General features: G+C 38.3%; 2 protein-coding genes across 5 annotated transcripts in view; one reads left to right on the top strand and one right to left on the bottom strand.

Annotated features, from left to right (window-relative positions):
- The window catches only part of METTL21C (methyltransferase 21C, AARS1 lysine), a 47,669-nt gene extending 43,761 nt beyond the window's left edge, over positions 1-3,908 (top strand). For both annotated transcript variants that reach the window (XM_060769579.2, XM_060769580.2), the window contains exons 3-5: positions 96-235; positions 648-765; positions 1,901-3,908. In XM_060769579.2, the coding sequence (XP_060625562.1) occupies positions 96-235; positions 648-765; positions 1,901-2,292 (650 nt within the window). In that variant the 3' untranslated portion in view covers positions 2,293-3,908. The remainder of the gene's footprint in view (positions 1-95; positions 236-647; positions 766-1,900) is intronic.
- TPP2 (tripeptidyl peptidase 2) overlaps positions 3,758-20,576 on the bottom strand; it is a 49,806-nt gene continuing 32,987 nt past the window's right edge. The window contains exons 23-30 of one of the 3 annotated variants that reach the window (XM_060769576.2): positions 20,437-20,515; positions 17,886-17,924; positions 10,579-10,730; positions 10,354-10,450; positions 8,860-8,990; positions 7,903-8,110; positions 4,945-5,064; positions 3,758-4,708 (exon numbers count right to left, since the gene is read on the bottom strand). In XM_060769576.2, coding sequence (XP_060625559.2) covers positions 4,619-4,708; positions 4,945-5,064; positions 7,903-8,110; positions 8,860-8,990; positions 10,354-10,450; positions 10,579-10,730; positions 17,886-17,924; positions 20,437-20,515 — 916 coding nt within the window. In that variant the 3' untranslated portion in view covers positions 3,758-4,618. Of the gene's footprint in view, positions 4,709-4,944; positions 5,065-7,902; positions 8,111-8,848; positions 8,991-10,353; positions 10,451-10,578; positions 10,731-17,885; positions 17,925-20,436; positions 20,516-20,576 lie in introns of those variants that run through there. The other 2 variants (XM_060769577.2, XM_060769578.2) reach the window with 2 other exon arrangements.

Genomic DNA, 20,576 nt, shown 5'->3' on the forward strand with positions numbered 1-20,576 from the left:
TTAGCCATTTTGGATGCAGTTGTGTTAGCATTTTTTCCAAAATATAAACAGAATTCTTCTATTCATTAAGTGACCACTTTTCATCTCTTCTGCAGGACCACGTGTGTTCAAAATATTGCAGAAATGGGTTCCAAAGGCGTCTTATTACTTTGACAAAGAACATTACTGTTATGCTGGCCACCAGATCACCATTCATGAGTCCATTGAAAGCCTCGGGGCTGTAGTATGGCCTGGTGTAAGTTTTATACAAGAAAAAATGAAATCCACCGGATATATCTTTGATAACTCTTTTCCCATTTGTCATTGTTTACTGGCAGAGTATCCCTATAATGTTGTCTGGCTGAGTGGGACATTAGACTTCATCCAATTCATTTCCCACCTGATTAATAGAGATGGTAAAAAGTGACTTTTTCAGGTTTACAACTCCAAGAATCTTGGAGGTTACTTACTGGTCATGCTGGTAGTGGGACACTGGATTTGTGCATCTCAAGAGTAATTTTTCCAAGAAGTGCATACAGTACGTAAAAATGTATAAATAGGTGTGTGCCTTAGGAAAAATGTGCACAAATTTCTACATGCCCTATACTAACCCGATATGGCAATTTAATTTTAAATTGAAATATAAAATTATTGATTCATTATTATAGGCTCTTGCTTTGTGTCAGTATCTGGAATCAAACCAACAAGAAATCAACATTAAAGGCAAGAAAGTACTTGAAATTGGAGCTGGAACAGGTCTGGTGTCCATTGTAGCAAGTATATTAGGTTGGTAGTTTGTGTGTGTATTGATGTGTGCGCGCATATAATCTATCTCAGGGGTGTCAAACTCATTCTTATCGAGAGCTGCATCAGCCTTCAAAGGGCAATTTGTAATTGTAAGACTGTGTAACTATGTTGCCCTGTTATTGAAAGCAACATAAAATGAGGTGGCGGGTCGGATTTGATTCAAAAGCCCTGCGTTTGACATGTATGCTCTTTATCTAGTCACATTTTTAGAACATATAGCTGGGAGCATAAAACAATACTCTCTTGTACATTCACTCAAACATCTGGCAGGACTGTACCTCTCTCCCAAAAAAATAACTCACTGCTATTTAGCCATTGTATAAGCATTTAAATTTCTTAATAGTAGCAGTCACAAACCTTCTGAGCAATGGGCTAAGGAGTGCTGTTTTATAATCAATGGAAGTCAAAGACATCTAGTTCAGTTTCTTCCTCATTCTCCATTTGGAAGAAGTGTTTGATTTAGACTTTAATTGGCAAACTTACTTTTTTCCTGAAAAACTATTTGGCACCTCATTTGACCATAACTACACTGAATACGGTGGTCATGGTCAATTGAGTGCAGCTGTGTAGTCATAATCCCAGCTGAGTTAAACTGTTGTGTAAATAAGAGCCTACAGTATTTTTAAATAAAACAACTGAAAGATGGGGTTTATTTGTTGTATGCCTTCAGCAAGCCTATCACCGGGCTTTCTTGGGATGGTGTATTCAGATATTTACTCTGCCTTCCTTTTAAGATGAGAAAGTATGATTTGCCAAGGGCCGAGCACAGACTCAAAACCCTGGTCTTCTGGAGTCTTTATCCAATACTCAAACCAATACATGTTATTAAATTTCCAGCTGCCCTGATCTGCAATAATTTGTCTTAATATGTGAAGGGATATTTTTAATGATTATTCTAATTTGTTCAAGTTAGAGTATATTTAGAATTGTATCTAGATGTTACAATACAATTTAAAGAATACTTTTATGAATGGCTGCTTGCACATGCAATGGGCAGAAACCCCAAGGATGTAGTAATCGCAGTGAACAGAAGCAATAAAAATGCTAACTCAAGAAAGCAAGACATTCTTACTAAGGAAGTCCACATAGTAAAAACTCTTTTCTTCTCTTCCAGGTGCTTTTGTTACTGCTACTGACTTGCCTGAGGTACTTCAAAACTTGGAGTACAATATTACAAAGAACACACAGAACATTAATGTTCACAAGCCTGAAGTAAAAAAGCTGGTTTGGGGAGAGAATCTCCATGAAGACTTCCCTAAATCAACTCGTTATAATTTCATTGTGGCCACAGATGTTGTGTATCACCACACAGCTTTGGATACTCTTCTGGAGACGATAGGCTACTTGTGTCAACCTGGGACAGTCTTGCTATGGGCAAACAAATTCAGGTTCAGCACAGATTATGATTTCTTGGACAAACTCAGCAATATATTCAATATCACACAACTGGCAGAATTTCCAGAGTCAAATGTCAAATTGTTCAAGGGAACAATTCGAGAAAATTAATACCTTGGAGAATGCCAGAATCTTGAATCTATAATAGCAGAATAAAAATCTTGATTGCATGGGCATTTTTAAACATTTACAACCTCTGGTTTGGAACATTCAACAGTATAGAGTTGGATCAAACAACCAAGTTTTAGGGAGGAGGAAATGAAGAGCATTTAAATGGGTAGTTACCCCACTGAGCAGATTCTAGCAGTGAATGCTCCTTCCCTTGACTCATGTAATCTTTTTCCCCCAGATGATCACAAGGGCATGTGTCCAGTTCTTAACTTTTACAATGATAAGCAAAACTGAATTATTCTCCTTACCATTCTTTCATAAAATTAATGGGTTTAAAATCTCAGACTCTACTGCTGATATTCCCTCCATGCCTGGTTGTTAGAAGAGCACTTTTAAAACATTATACAATGAGTTCTCCTGTAAATAAAGTAATCCATCTTGTTAGTATGAATGGGTTACAGATGAACAAGGTAGATGGAGTGGAAAATGCTGCACCTCAGATTACAAATTAAGTATCTTGAATCTGTGTAATCCTCTAACAGTTACACAGGTTAAATTCCTAATAATGGGGACATTTGTATTTTTTCAGAATGAAATCATCAACCTCTTATCCATGGCTGATAAGGCATAAGAAAATATTTAGACAAGTACCATATTTCCCCGAAAATAAGACATACTCATAAAATAAGCTGTAGCAGGATTTCTAAGAATTTGCGCAGTATAAGCCATATCCTGAAAATAAGACAAAATGATACAAGCTGAAGCATAGAAGGAGACCTAGAAAGTGAAATGGAAGAACCTTCCACAGCGATGGTGGAAGCGAGTCTGGCCTCCCTCCCTCTCACTTCCTGCCTCCACATCCTCCTTTTCCTCCTTCTCCTTCTGTTCTTTCTTCCCTTCGGGCCAGCCCAGGCCAGACTTCCTGAGTGAGTCACTGGCTCCAACACGGCTAAGGTTGGCAGCGCTGCTTCCCTTCAGCCCATCCCCTGGGAAGTCTCCTCAGTGAAGTGATGAGCAGGATGCTCCGCTTTAGGTAATGCGTGTCCTCAGAGGGAAGAAGTAAAGCTGTGGCTGCCATTTTATACAGCACTATATTTGAATAAATGCAGATGGTTGTGCCATACTTAATAAAAATAAGACATCCCCATAGTGTATCTTCTTGAAGAAAAATAAATCTAAGCAGCATCTTATTTTCGGGGAAACACAGTATATGTGTGTACATTCAAAACACACCAGATCTGTGACCATCTTGACAAAAGCTACTAAGTAAACCTTTTTCTTGAAATCCCCATTTTAAGTCGCAACTATTCCAATAAATGGCATATGTATAAATGCTTTTACTAATGTCACTTCCTAACACTGCCTCCCTGGAGCCATATATGCTATTAATTTTAGGGAAAACTGAGAAAAACCATTAAATGAATTCTAATGCCTCCTGTATAAACTCTTGACACACTAGGACAGGTTTCAGGTTTGTCAATTGTTTTATTATCTTGACAAAATTAAACCATAGAATGCTGAAGTTTTTGATACTGAAAATTGCACATTTATTCTGCAGTATTACATTTTTCAAACATTATTAACATGTATGTATAAGTTTTACAATACCTGATTAATGTTAACTGTCTGACACTTTATACATGTATCAGTTTATTCTGACACTTTGTATCGCATGGATATTTGAGAATATCTCCAAGTAGAAGATATTAAAGAGCACCTTTGCACCAGCATTATAGAATACATTTGCAGTGTGAGAGAAACTTTTTTTTATTTTTTAAAAAAATTCAAAACGTAAACTCTTGCAAGTTGCACTGGTAATTAAGTTCCATTAATGTTAAGTCTAATAAATAAGGTTGTAGCTACTTCTGATGTAGCTTCACTTTTAAGGCCTTCATATACAATTGAAAACATATTTTGAACACATTAAAATTCCTGCTTGTTGTAAAAAGAACAGCTTGTACAGGCATGTGGTTAAAATTACGAACAGTTAAGAACCACATATACATGCAAGACGTTTTCTCATTTCCGTTTCCTAATCCTTGGTGCTGGCCATTCCAAAACATCCATTGCCAGCAATGTGATGTATGCTGAAGATCTTGCTTGAAGGTTTTTATTTCATTTTCTGGGAAACTTAAGTGTCTGTCGATTTAGACACTGTGATGTCAGGAGCAAAGCTAGCACATACATATTGTATCCCCTTCTTCCTCCGATTAATACACACAATTAAAGCATTCAATAATGGATGAAACATGCATTCCAGTAAGATCACATTTTTTTATATCCAGTCAGTGTGACAACATCTCAAATTTACAACAGCAGGTTTATTTCAAAACACGCAATAATCAGGTGGATACATGACAGGAAGCCAATTTTCAGTGAAAGATGCACAGTGAGTCCATCCAAGTAACTTCATTAGCTAGAAAACAAAGCAGCAATGATTAGTGGCAAAAATTAAACTCTTCCATTTTGACAAATTGAACTATTAATTCGAGTTCCACTAAAAAGTGGAAATGCAATGAACAGTGCAAGCAAGAAATGAATACATCCATCAGGTTTACTGTGGAATTTGAAGATCTAAACAAATCAAGGTATTATAGTTTTAAAGCCCCCAAAATGTCACTGTTACTGGAAGATGAAAAAATTACTACCCACCTGTATACAATTCTTCAGGTTTTCTTTGGTGGGTTTCTCCTCTACAAGTTTTGTGGCAAACTTGAGACCTCTACCATACATTTTATTTACCAGTGCGTGCTTATAGGCAAATGGTAAAACCTGCACAAGGTGGGAAACAAGAGATGCAATTCCTGAATGCTCTTCGTAAGTTTGAAACGCTGACATGCCTCAATTCTCTTTGAGACTTGGCAGCAGCAGTACAAAAAAGAGAAAGCACAAGACTCCTTTACAAGTTGGAGTCTGGGAGTAGAGTTACTGTTATTGCAGTATCACTGCACTGAGTATTTGCTAATACTATGGAAGAAAATGATCTTACTGGGCTCCTCTCAGCAGTACGCTTGTAAATATTTTACAAATCCATTTTCACAGATCATTCAGAAAGCTTTTAATGCTCTGTAAATCACCCCTCATGCAGATAACATTATATATGCCAACAACTAAATGGTTACCTCTGTTCTTAAGTGTGTATAATGACATCAATATGAGAGGTGCTTTGCTGAGCATAAAAGGACATGTCCTTGCCCAGAGAACCAATACAAGAACAAAATAAGGGAAGCAATTTGTGTATCACTTGGTGACAGGCTGATTCACAGTAGGACATGCAAGTAGCAGCTGTGCCTTAAAATTAATAGAGAGGCAATGTACTGAGGACAAACAAAAGTCTATTACTGTCATGCTCTCTGTCTGTAAGCTTCACAAAGAATCTGACTGGCTACTGTTCAGACTGGAACGCTCAACAAAATACTTCCCTTGTTTTAAACAAAGTAGTAGTAATAGTACCACTATTAATAATAGCAATATTTATAACCCACTTTTTCTATCTTAAAAGAGACTCAACATTAAAGACAATAAAATGTGCAATGTAAAACCTAAAACATAAAAGCACTGCAATAGAATTAAACATAGGACTACGTATTAAAAGTAAATAAAACCATTACTATGTGTGTGCATATATACACACACATTCATACATAACACACATATATACATACACACCACTCAGCACCCCCTGCCTCAATCTTAAAAAACTTTCTTCTTTAAAAGCCTGTCTGAATGGAAAGACTTTGGCCTCTCTCGGGAATGAAACAAAACAGACAGCTAAGAGGATGTCCAAATCAACTAAATTATGTTTCAAATTGCTGAACACTGGGCCAGGATTCATAATCCACAATTTTACTTGTAGATTTATCTAAAATAATGTTATTTATTAATGTCAGAAGAGAATTGAGAGCACAGCTATAATATATTTAAACATAAATCAAATTAAAAATTATACTTGAAATTATACTAAATTTGCTTTGACCAGAAGCTGGCCACTTAGGGTGCCTCTGGTGTGGCAGTTAAGAAGCTCCTCCATTGTGCATGTGGCAGGGCTCAGACTGCATTGTAGTAGGTGGTCTGTGGTTTGCTCTTCTACACACTCGCATGTCATGGACTCCACTTTGTAGTCCCATTTCTGAAGATCGGCTCTGTATCTCATGGCGTCAGAGCAGTCCGTTCAACACCTTCCAAGTCACCCAATCTTCTGTGTGCCTGGGGGGGGGGGGGGAGTTTCTCATCTGGTATCAGCCACTGATTGAGGTTCTGGGTTTTGCCTGCCACTTTTGGACTCTTGCTTGCTGAGGTGTTCCTGCGTGTATCTCTGTAGATCTTAGGAAGCTGTTTCTTGATTTATGACATTGGCATGCTGGCTGATATCTGAACGGAGGATGGGCCGGAGATGTCAATGGCTTGGTCCTTTCATTACTGGCTGCTACCTCCCAACGGATGCAGGTGGTGCAATACTGGCTAAACAGTATAATTTCTCTAGTGGTGTGGGGCAGAGACATCCTGTGATAATGTGGCATGTCACATTATGAGCCCCATCCACTGTTTTAATATGATGAGGTGTGTTCCACACTGGCATGTGTATTCAACAGTGGAGTTGTAAAGCACAAGAGAAGATGTCTTCACTGTGTCTGCTTGTGATCTCCAGGTTGTGCCAACCAGCTTTCATATATTGTCTTTAACACCCGTTTTTTGCTTGATAGTCAAGCAGTGCTTCTGGTAAGTCAGAGAACAGTCCAGGATAACTCCCAGGTATTTTGATGTGCTGCAATGCTCCAGTGGGATTTCTTCCCAGGTAAACCTCAGAGCTTGAGAGGCTTGTCTGTTCTTAAGATGAAAAGCACATGTCTTGTGTTTAGATTGATTAGGGATCAGCTGGTTTTCCATGTAATAGGCAGTAAACCCAAAACTTTGGATATAATAATGGGGGGCATTAGAGAAGCCTCCCCGCAGGATCATAACACATGGGCAATGCCTTTGTAGATGGCTGATTCTCTCACACCAGAAGCGACTAAAATAATGTGTTAACACAAATGTACCCATGTTCCTTCTAAACACCGAACCAATTGTTCCAAACTGGCAAAAGGGCGGAAACAAAAAATTTCTAAGCAAGTACGTTTGGGTTCTGCCACAAATCACACATTTGACTACCATTACTCAGTTTGGGAATAACTGAGTCCTGCAAGTATGTACTTTCTCAATGGCTTCCCCCAGGTTGGAACTCTCCCTGGTTTCTTTTCGCAGGTAAGAAAATACTTTTCTGTTTAGACAGAATATTAGGATGTCTGCCTCACCAAAACAATGTGTGCACAATGATGTATGTTTTAATCTGGTTTTAATTTTTGTTCCATTTATTTTAACTTCTTTTTTTTGTGAATGCTTTTTAAAAATTTGTTGTAAGCTGCTTTGAGTCCTGATCTAAGTAAAACCCGGGATAGAGTCAATATCATTATCAAGCCATGAGGGGGAGCCCGGTAATAAATACATTATTATTGTTGTTGTTGTTGTCGTCATCATCATCACCATCAGGTTGGAATCAACTAACTATCACACTGAAGTTCTACCCTTCAATCTTAAGCAACTGTAACATTCCTCCTTGTTTTCAAATACCTTGGTGTCAGACAGTTCAGTCCATTTTGTGGTCTCCCAGAAAGTCTCCATCACAGCATTAAAACAGCTGTCCTGGCTGTCATCCTTGCATTCAGCATCACTTGATCCAGCCCCTTCTTGGGCCTGCAACTGCAGAAGCTGGTCTGCCAATGCGCTTCCTTTCCGACAGAGAGCATCTACGAGTGTAGATTTCTGCTTTTCCATATCACTAAGTGGGAAACAGACACAATAATCACTGTATTTACAGTGACACGCAGAAGTTCTGAACAGTGAGCTGAAAATTATTAGGTTAGAGACAATTATCAGAAAGTTGTCTGCTTATAGCCAATATTGCACATGGGAAAGTATTTCCAACATGTCATTTTCTGATTTTCTCATCCATGACAACACAAACTACTTGATTGAGTTGCGCATCATTATGTAAAATTCTATTTCTACTGTATAACATCTATTCTTAATCTCATTATGCAGTTATCATTCTGAATTTTCACTATTTTCTTATAAACATTTCTAAAGTTACAACATACATAACTTCTTCCAGACAATAAAGCTGACCTCAAGAAATTGACATTACATTTCTCTGAGAATTCCTGCAGAAGTAGTTTCAGAACAGCCAACAACTAGGGCATTTTCTCATAAAAGCAACAGATCTGTGTTTCTGTGAATAATACCCAAGGATACATTTCTTATAGATGGCTCAAATAGAAACTTTATTTCAGCACATAGCAAATAAAAATTAAAATGGAAAAAAATCTTTAAATCTATGCACTGGTCACAGTCAAACACAAAGTTAGAGCATTTGAGAACATGTTTAGATATAGTAGCCATGAACCAACAAACACAGAGTTGAATGCTATTATATCCCGACTATGGCCCAAACTGTTAATCTTCAAGTAGAAACCACCTCAGGATAGAGTATAGATAAGATGCAAGAAAAAGTATTTACTGGTTAGGTACTTTTTTATAGTAGCAGCATCAGGTCTGGGATCAGTCTTCATAGCAAGATAAACTGCAAGGGCTGTTTGATCGATATGTGAAATAACTGTATTGGCAGCCTCAATAACTTCATTTAGTCTCTTCATTCGTTCCTAGATGAAACAAACAAGCCATTATTTTAATTCAACGGACCAATATACACATTCAGTTTTCTCTTTGCTACTATGCTGTTGTGCGAATAACAAGCAAATGATCCAGAAATGTTGCCCCACATTATTGAGGAATGAACATCAGGTCTGACTTCATCAGTCATTAAGAGTAATTTTCGGTTTCACAGAAGAAAAAGGAGGGATGCTTGTGGAAGTATCTAATTTTCACTTCCAAAATTATATGATGAATTCTAAGAGACCCTAACCGGGACCCTCAAAAAGGAAGGTACGACTATTATGTGATGGCGACTATTATGTGATGAAATATGGTCAATCAATCTTGTCTGACACAGCCTGCACCCTTCAGGGTATTGGGCCATAAGTCCTAGAAACTGCTGTTTTTAACGAAGACGAAATTAAAATGTAAAAAGATGAACAAATTGAATCCATGGAGAGACACGGCAGATTCAATCATATCCCATATGAAGAAAGACTATGTATCTGTGGAGCCACTGAAATTGAAAATCTGAACCACATTTTACATAACTGCAATCTATATGAAAGAGAAAGGAAAAAATATTTATGGCCTTTCATTTGCAATAAAAAAAGCTGGGATACAGCGGCTAAAACCTCATTTTTGTTGGCTGGTTTTAACCCCATTCTGACAACACAAGTTGCCCTTTATTTGTTTAAAGCTGCTAAAAGGAGAGTACATAGATCAGATTGGGGTGCAGTGTAGGGGAGACGAGGATAGTTGATGCATATATCTATGCCTAAGCTACATTGGTTTTAAGTTGACAAATTCCTATATATTTGTATTCTATTTTAATAGGACCAGACGTATGTTGTATGTTGTGTTTACACTGTCTGTTAGGAGCCCCCGGTGGCGCAGTGGGTTAAACCCCTGTGCCGGCAGGACTGACGACCGACAGGTCGCAGGTTCGAATCCGGGGAGAGGCGGATGAGCTCCCTCATCTGCGGGGACATGAGAGAAGCCTCCCACAAGGATGATAAAAACATCAAAATCATCCAGGCGTCCCCTGGGCAACGTCCTTGCAGACGGCCAATTCTCTCACACCAGGAGTCACTCCTGACACGACAAAAAACAAAAACAAACACTGTCTGTTTTTGATAAGGCCAACTGGCTAATCTATAAAAATTGTTGTTGTTGTTATAAAAAGATGGTGGAACACGTTAGTCCTGCATTCTCCGTCCTTGTATAGAAGAGACTGTTGTCAATATAGCTAACAATAGTCTGAAAAAAAATCAGCCCTCCCAGTTCATAAGTCTAAACTGTCCATAGCACTATTCAAAAGTAGAACTTGGCTGAGTAGACTTAAAGCCGTTGAAAAGAAAGGAATCATACCTTTTCAGAGTCTAGCTGATGAAGTCGTGCAACATATAAGGGGAGATGATTAGGGAAAGCCTCTTTCAATTCATTATAAATGTCACTGGTATCAAGCCTATAAGAGATACAGTGTCAATGAATGTGCCAACTGAGTAGTTTCTGGGTGAGAAATAGTGGGAAATTGCATTAATAGACCAATCCTTTGAAGGATGTGACAGTACTAGGGGAAACAGAGAAACATACTTAGTCATCCACTGAATCTTCAGGTCCCTTAAAGCTTCAATAAATTCCTCCTTTACGTCTTTCTCTTTGTCTGCCTCCTTCTCTTTTTCCTTGCTGCCATTCTTACTTTTTATTGGTGATGGGATCAGATGATAGTGAACTGGAATTATATCCTGGCAGAAGAAGAAAAAAAGGGAGAAGAGCAACCTGTTCAAAGCCAGTCTTCTGTTTTGTAAGGTAAACACAACTGTATTGGTTAAATAAGGCAGAACTGAGACTGTGTTGCCCTTGAGCTGTTGTTTCACTTCACCTTTCATCAGCCTTTCCAGTAGAAGACCAGCAGAAGCTGGTTAGAAGCCAGATCACCCACTTATAGTGATAAATACATATATTTAGTTTCTTACCCGCCTCTCCTCACAGCTTGAGGCAGGTTATGGTTCACAATGGAATTTTTACGAATAGGAACATTCATCCCTTTAGTTTTACTTAGTATGGAATTATCCCCCTGCATAATAGCAGTGGCAAATGTCAATCTAATGAAATTCATGGAAGGGTTATTACAAATGACTTAAGTAGATGTTACTATCAAAAAGGTCATATGAGGCTTGAATTTTTCAGTCTTAAATTTCTAAACAGCTGATAAACTCACCATCTTCTTAACCATACATATAGCTGCTATTACTGATGCTTTTCCCCTTCTTTCAAGTACTTTTTTCTAAAATAACTCTACATTTCTACTAATCCTAAATAAGCCAATGGTCATCATTTCAAGACAAAGACACCAAAGTGCTACAAGACACTTGCAAAACGTTCTAGAAGTTTGTCTTCTTGATTACTACAAAAGCCTTAAAAATATTGCTAAAAGGAAGACATTTATGCATAAAATACACATACTGGTTTTCTTCTTGCTGTTTTATCTACTATATGCTAGAAAGGCAAATTCAAAACATTAAATGTTCAAAATCCTTTCTTTATCCTAGTAACCTGGTGCTAGAAATAACATATGAAAGCTGGCTGAAACAACCTAGGGAGCACAACTAGACAAAGTGAAGAAACCTGCCCTTGTGCTTTGCTATTCTGCTGCTAAATATGCATGTTCAGTGTAGAATACATCTCACCACGTTAAAACAGTGGATGTGGCTCTTAATGAGACATGTTGCATTATCTCAAGATGTCTACGCCATACACCATTGCAAAAACTATATTGTTTATCCAGTATTACACCACCTAATATCCATTGGGAAGTAGTAACCAGTAAAGAAAGGTCCAAGGCATTGACATCACCGGCCCATCCTCTGTTTGGGATATCAGCCAGCATGCCAACATCTTAAATCAAGGAATAGTTTTCTAAGATTTAGAGAGATATTCGGAGGAACACCTCAGCAAGTGACAGCTCAAAAATGGAAGGCTAAAACTTGGAACCTCAAACAGTGGTTGATATTGGATAAGAAACTCCCTCCTGGGCACACAGAAGACTGGGCGACTTGTTCAGAGTGCTGAACAGACTGCACTCTGATACAAGATGCAGAGCCAATCTTCAGAAATGGGGCTACAAAGTGAAGACCATAACATGTTAGTGTGGAGAAGAACAAACCACAGCCTTGTTAAAGCTACAATTGAAGTGATCAGCTTCTGGTAAAAGGAAATTTAGCATAATGCCAAGTTTTTAACTTTGTTGTTTTTTATGTATTATAATTGTATTCTCTATTTGCTTCTGACACAATAAATAAATAAATCTCAGTAACCACTGTATCAACTTTTTAAAGTGTTAAAGATTCTTCTTGCAATATAGGCTCGGTCTCAAATTGTCTTCAGCTTAATGGATGATCTGGATGCTTCGAGCCTCAAGGAATATGCACAAACTGAACACAGCCCCACTGCAAGATTGAAAGGTACCGTTTGGCAGTCACCTGTGTCTCAGGTTGAATGGAATGAGAGCTGATGCTTTGCTCTTCCAAAAGGGGACTAAACTACCATTGCTGTCAGTTCATGTAGCTGAGTGAAGACTCACATGCCCATCCATTTAATGCATATTTAACTTATTTAATGTATTTCATTTCAGTGTTTTCTTTACTGTCATGGAAAGTTTGACTACTGTTATTAATGGTTAAAGCAAAAAGACCTGTTCAAAGTTTGACGGAAAGAGCATTTCTTTTTCTTGCTGTAGTGGTGATGGATTCTTCTGCCTCCTAATACTTTGGGCAATATAGACATTGATGTTGAAATAAGACATAGTGATGACCATGACAAGTAGGCAGTTTCATAACCCAAGGTATGAACAAACCTTTTATCACACAACACCTAAAACCAAGTATAATCTAGAGGGTTAATTAATTATCACATCTCATTTCACCCAACTATTCTCACCAGCTTTCAAAGAAACCAGAATTTTAAATCACAGTTGGTGTAATCTATTATCCTTAGCTTGTCATAGATCCTTCAAAGTCTTATAAACATAACTTCCTGAATATGAAGGAATGTCAAATTGTAAACTTCTTTATGGCATTCAAGGGAAATAGAGGAGCAAAGAAGTTGGGTAAGTTAGCAAAATGTTCTTTTACATCTTGGACCATTCCATATCTTGACTTAATAGCTAAGATTTGATTGTTTTAGACATACATGTGGCTTTTTAAAACCCATCTAACACGTTCACGGTTGAGATGAAATTCTGATCCAGAAGCTTCATGTCTAAATCAGATTCTGCCCGTGCCACTAAGAGAAATAATTTCTTATGTTCATATTTTCTGTATTCTGTATTTCCTGTTATAAGGAGCAGCAATCCTGGAAGCAATCAAAGCATAAGTAATTGCTTGTCAAGATTTTGCTCCCATAGGGCATACTTTATGAATAAAGTTACACATACACACAATTCTTAAATTAGGATCTAGTTATTTCAGAATGGCATAAGAGCTTCAAAAATTTATATGGAAGTTATATAATATTTTCATAGTTGGGGCATTACATTCCATTGTCAAATTAAACTATCTCAACAATACTTAAATGCAATAGCTGAACATGCCATCTGTTTTAGTCTACATCAGTGGTTCTCAATCTGTGGGTTGCTAAGGGGTTTTGGCCTACAACTCCAGAAATCCCAGCCAGTTTACCAGCTGTTGGGATTTCTGGGAATTGAAGGGCAAAACATATGGGAACCCACAGGTAGAGAACCACTGGTCTACATGAATGTTCTGGATAGAACACAAGAAGAAGAAACCCATTAACTTCTTCCAACGCTTTAAATAAAAGAAAACAGAAAATGAGTAGAGTATCAATTAAAGAGCCAAGATGGATGAAATGTAGGTTGTAAGCATCTCCAAAGGCCCCAAGATTTTTGGACAACCCCCCCCCCCCCCAAAGTTGGTGAAATATCCAAGATATCATATGACATCCCAATAACCTTATGTGAAGACAAAAATTACCCTCCAAATGTCCCAGAGTTGTTTTGAAGTAAAATAGGCCTTTCTTAGAAGGTGAAAGTAATTAACTGGTATAGCCTATTTATTAAAATGGGTTGTAAGAAGAGAGAAAAGAGAAAGTCATAAGCAATATTGCACTTAAGAGGTTAAATTGTGCATAGGATGGAACAGCCTACAGAAGATGCCTATGTGATGAAGATGATAGAACAGTCGATCTCACCCACTGACCGTTAATTACATGACAATATAACTTCACTACCATCAATCTAAATGTATTGGTCTATGACCACACCATTCACTCTTCCCTGTCCCTCTGGCCCATTGACCACCAGTCAGTAAAAAATGGAGGAAAACTCCGACTTGAAGAGTGACGGCTGTTATCCAGACAGGTCCCCTTCTTATACTGATGCAAAGAAAGACACACTGGATGCTTGTGGTGAAGTACAAACAGATTTGTGAAGTTTATTTGAAGTAGAACAAGAAGGCTTCTCAGAAATTAGGAGAGGTTCGGACACTTGGTGGTTTCAGATTATCAAGCTGTTTCCTTAAAAGAAAATGGCTCCTTAATTTGTCTTCCACAGAACTATGTTCACTCACAGGTAAACTAACTGGGCTTTTCAAAACCCCTCAGTCCTCCCTTTCCAGGGGCACCTAATATAAGCACTCTGTCCCTTAGAGGCTCTCTAAAAATGTAGCACTTCTCCCCGAAGGCTATTTTTAAATCCCCCCTTCACAAAGGTTTTTCCCTCCAACCTCCAAGCACTTATTTTCTCCCCTTCAGACTTCTCCCCATCTCCTAGATTACCACTCTCCCTGGTGCCTTCTACCTTTTGAACCTAAGCCACACTCTTCCCCACACTTCCCCACCAATCAGGCACCACTACCATATAAGGAGTGAGCTGTTCCTCCTTTAGCTTGGCCTTTTCTCCCAGGGCCTAGAAATTTTCCTACACACTAGCCTGGCAAGGTAGGCCCATTCTGTTACAGATTAATTTTGACCTGTAGAAGAAGCATCTCTCTGTGTGAGATGGGACATCCAGCTATGTAAGAAGGACCCATGCTCCTACTTCCCATTAATATCCTTGCAAAGGAGACTCAGCTGGAGGAAAAGAGAGACTAGAAAGGTTGACAGAGGCCACTTTGACTCCGGGGAAACAACCTATTTTGATAATATGCAAACCATGTCAAGTATTGAGAGTTTTTTTTTTTTGGTCGTGTCAGGAGCGACTTGAGAAACTGCAAGTCGCTTCTGGTGTGAGAGAATTGACCGTCTGCAAGGACGTTGCCCAGGGGACGCCCGGATGATTTGATGTTTATTACCATCCTTTTGGGAGGCTTCTCTCATGTCCCCGCATGAGGAGCTGGAGCTGATAAAGGGAGCTCATCCGCCTCTCCCTGGATTCGAACCTGCGACCTGTCGGTCTTCAGTCCTACCGGCACAGAGGTTTAACCCACTGCGCCACCGGGGGCTCCAAGTATTGAGTTACTGTGCTGAAATATCATCGGAGGAAGGTTACTGGACCAGAATTAGTTCATCACTTTGCCATGGCCACCATGTCCCTCAACTGATCATCCCACACCAAATTTTTAAAAGTCTCCTTCCAGCAGCATACAGCTGCCATAAATTCTGTTGCATACTACATCCTCGCAGAATACAATGCATACCCAACAGAGACACCTAGAAATAAAAATAACATTTTCTGTCAACCTCACATCTCTGAAATGAGAGTACACAGTACTTACAACTTGGATGGTGCCTTTTCCTTGCCAAGGATATAGTCAGACTCAAGAGACCATTTTTATAACCAGCTTGTATTATGTGTGACCTATTACAGCATAATATGAATAGTACTGAACAAAACCCATTTTGGGCACTCAGATATCTGATATTGCCACAGAAATGAGGATAAGGTCACAATGGTCATGTCATTGTTCTGATGTAGTTCCCCCTGACACCTTGCCCATGTATCACATTTGTCTGGAGAATGGAGGTCCTCACATATATACAGGACTTGTATATGCATTAATCGTTATGTGACCCAGCCAGGCCTGCGCAGCCTGCAGCCCTCCAGGTGTTTCAGCCTCCAACTCCCAGAAAGCCTTAGCCAGCTTTATCAAAGGTCAGGAATTGTGGGAGTTGAAGTCCAAAACTTCACTAGTGAGCTGGTCAGCTGGATAACCACTTCTGGTTCATGATAGTAGCTGCAGGCCAAATAGACAAGAGACTACTCAGATCAGGGGAAGGATCTAAAAAAGGGTTCCTTCTACATCCCTCCATACTAGGAAAAGATCCTAGAGATCTGCTAGGGCATGTCTACAGCATTTGTGGCAGCAAGGAAAACACATGAAGAAGGAAGGAAAGAATGAACAGCTATTTGGTGCAGCGTGGGGAGGGGAAGAAAGATGGCATCCAGTGGAGCAACCTGGAGTCTGGTTCTGCTTGCTTGGATTCTACAGGAACCCATTCTGGTAATTTAGCTTCCTCTCACAGACAACTTAATGACAGATTTGAATCCACACTAGACTGGCTAAAGATTACATGTGGTTTCAAGTTTTAAATGTGATTATTTTCTTTAAAATTGATTTTACAATGTGCATAAAAACATGTCTAACCAATATTCAAATAAAAATACTTCTGAGAAAATAAAAACATATATCAGACCCTGAGCCCCCTCCCATATTGTATTCCCTACCCAACTTCACCTCATCAGTCCTGAAGACAACAGGCAGCAGGTACAACACTCACTCTGCTCAAAAGATACCTAGGGGTGCAATCTACACTGTATAATTAATGCAGTTTGACATTTTAAATGCCTTGGCTCAATGCAATGCAATCATGAGAGTTCTAGTTTTACAAGGTCTTTTAAAAATGTTATTTATTGATTATTTTAAGTTGTAAAAAAGAAGTATGTGTAGAGATCTACAATACGGTTAACTGTTTTCTATTATTTTTCATTCTGTTTCACTAGTATAAATGTCTGTTGATGAGTGTCCTCTATAAGGTATACTAAGTCTCCAAAAGCTACCAACTTCTTCTTGGCATCAAAGGTGCTACAAGATCCTTTCTATACAGTTAGTGAATGTTATTCATCACTCCAACCCCATTCCTAGAAAATTATCTATATGGAAGCATGATATGAGTTACAGCATTCAACGCACTCTTACACAATCTCACTTATGAAGCTCTTCCACAATTTCTGCATGATTTCCTCCCTGCCCTTTCTTCATCAATGCACAAATGTTCTTGTTCTGCCAGCATTTTCATTAATCCTTGGGGAAGGATCACAGTTCAATGTCGGAAATTTTCTCTCTCTCTCTCCCCCACCCCTCTCTCTTTCACACACAGAGTATAAAATATATTTATGCAGAAGTTTCCAGATTCAATCCCTGGTATTTCCAGCTAAAAGAAACAAGCAGCAGGTGACAAAAAAGACCTCTACCAAACACTTCACAGAGCTGCTGCCAGTCAATAATAAAGGCTGAAGAACCTGTGATCCTTCAGATGTAGCTGGACCCAGAACCCATCAGCCCTAGCCTTTTTGGCAAACAGTGGAGGTTGTAGTTTTTCAATATCCAGAGCATCAAAGGCTTCCTATCTGTCTAGTAAAGCAACATCTATTCAGTTATCTTTGTTCAGCATCTTCCGGAGATGGCTTTTAAATAGTTCATCTTGCTATTGTAACAATCTGTAAATGTACCCATTAAAAATTCTGTATAGTCTCCATACCATTATGATGATATAATGCTAAACAAATGATGCTTTGCTACACTAAGCAAGGGTGCACCTCAAAATTATGATTCATTTAGCTGTACAAAAAATAACTGGAGTCATAAAGAAAAAAACTTAATTGTTATACTTTAGGTCATAAGCAGAAAGACTTAAATATATCTTTCAAAACTGACATTCAGTACCTTTTTAAACTTTCCTTGTCGCTTTGCTGCAGACTGCCCCTGGGAGTTAGAACAACATACTGTAAGAAAATATCCACAAACTCTACACAGCGGAGACACCTCCTTTTATCATTTTTTCTTCTTGACTGAGGGATCTAGAACGCAATGGCTTTTCCCTTGAAATATGCTAATAAAGTATAATATTTTAGCTTTTAAAATATATCATGCATATAGCTATTGTTGGGATTCTTATTTTAAAACAAATGAAGAAAACATAAAAATGACTTAGGGAACTAATGAAATTGAATATCAGCCTTAAAAGACTACCATAATAACAAGAACATAATGTGATCAATGCCTTTTTTTCCAACCAGTTCTGATGTTCAGGAATGCCTCCAATGCTAACTTAGTTTTTAAGTTCTCTTACATTATAAACAGCCTTTCTTGCTCACAGTTAAATTACATGAAACCCTATTTTTCTGGGTCAACAGCTTCAATGTACACAATTATTGTATTATTGGGAATATTCAACTCCTTTTGCATTAAAAACACAAAAAAGTTCAGACATAAGACAAAACAAATGAGATGCTAAAATGATATTTTTAAGTTGAACCTCATTTCAATACATTTGAGTTGACTCATATGTATTATGCAGGTTGCAATCAACCTGCATCGTTACTGTGACTGCTTTTTTGACAAATGGTTTGCTGAGATTGGTCCTGTGAAAATCTTCAGGTGAAGTTCTGTTTCACTTTCCTCCTGGCTGTAGCAAATTAATTGAGTAAGTAAGAATAGCTGTAGCTATAGCACAAAGAAAATAAAGACTCTGAAAAATAATACCTGTAGCTCTTGCTAAGTTCCAATCATCAATTCAAGTCAATTTTGTTAAAATGACAAAAGAAATTATTGGGTTTGGTTGTAATATAGTAATTCTATTAACATAATAGATCAAAATGGGTCAAGCATGGGGAAAATACCACCACTGCTTTAGCCGCTACAACAATCAGGCTAAATACAATCTAACACTGGCAGTCACAATGGAACTTTATGCTACCCAAAATATATCAACTCCAAAGGATTTTCCAGACCTCCAGACAGAGTACTAAAGCCAAAAAGGCCTGCAATGGGGAGGGAGGATTACATTCCTCTTGATATAAGACCCTCCCCACTGTCTTTTTCTCTAATCTCAATCCCATGTAGCACACCTTTCACACAGTGTGACTTGGTAAAGAACAGATAAATTGGTTAAGCGATTCCCTAGGCATCCCCGTCCTTCACACACCACAAATTGGAAAGCTAACATTTTGCCCAGCAAAATTACAAGTCCAATATGAAATTGATGGTGACCTTTTCAGTACTTAGTTTGACAATCTCTTTCAGCTCCAATTAGGGATTTCCTAAAGAACAAACCACCTCTCTATTAAAAGAATTTGAATCTAATCAAGTACAATTAAAAATCTATGGTCCTCCAACTACTAGATTCTAATTTCCTTTACCCTGTCAGCATGGTGAGTGCATGAGAAATGATGGCAGTTAATGTTCAACAACATCTGGAGGGCCATATATTCCTTGCATCTATTAATGTTAACCCTTTATGAAAATTATTGCAACAAACTGCCCACAGTTCTATTGCAGAAGATCCATTTAGCTGACTATGTAACTTTTGGCATGAACAAGCATATAACAAATGTATATTCACATCTAGTCTGCTTAGTATTTAATACATTTAAGAAAATATGGAGGAATTCCTTTAAAAATACACTACTAAACCAGGAAAAATAAAAAATACACAGGCTTTTGGAATCACAGATTTGGGCATAATCCAGGAAGCACTGTTGCAATGCAATTACTGAGCAAATTTGTTCATTGCAATGTTTACCGATATGCATCCTTTAAATGGATTTAATGCAAAATATTAGATGATACCACATTAAAGTGCAGGCCTGCATTTCTCAATCACCTGGTCTGCTCCTGCATAATTCTGGGAAATGTAGTTTACGGTAGCCAGGACCTCTCTGGCTGAGAATTCAAAAGGCTTCACCTTATACTATATTTCCCTGGATTCTGCAGGAGTAAACTGGGCAACTGGGAAATGGGGACCTGCACTTTAGAGATCTAATGTGACATTGTCCACTGTCTTCCTAGTTCTCTGCAGATGACAAATCATTTTAAACAGCCTCATCTAGGGTATAGAATACCTCACTTAAGTGCAATAAACAAAAGGTGGATCAGAGGCTGGCAGCCTTTAACATGTAGAAATAATAAGACAGTACTCCAGTGTTCTCCAGTGGATTATTCACAGCATATATTGTTTTCATGGAAGCTGCATGAGGTGAAAGCAGCAACACAAGTGGTGGTTTGGGAGGGATAAGCGGGGCTAAACATTTCAAGAGACCACAGGAAGCCATGTTTACAGTACATCCCAACAATGAAGAACCAATAGAATTCAACTAAAAATACAGCTGAAAGATTAAATATTGTAAATACTCTAAGTAGTGTCATAAAAAGATCAGCCATGTCAACCAGCTATTTATTTTCTGAAAAAGGCAAGCTTCTGATTTTTCCTACTCACCGCTTTCTTCCCAAGTTCAGTCTTGGAAAGGGTCAATGACCCTGCAAGGTAACAACCTGGGCTTGCTCCTTTAGGCACTCTAACAAAGTAAAAAAATTAATCACAATATAGGTTATATGTTACGAGACCCAACTGCATAA

The sequence above is a fragment of the Anolis sagrei genome, chromosome 3 (genome assembly GCF_037176765.1).
Source record: "Anolis sagrei isolate rAnoSag1 chromosome 3, rAnoSag1.mat, whole genome shotgun sequence".
NCBI classification, from domain to species: Eukaryota; Metazoa; Chordata; class Lepidosauria; order Squamata; family Dactyloidae; genus Anolis; species Anolis sagrei.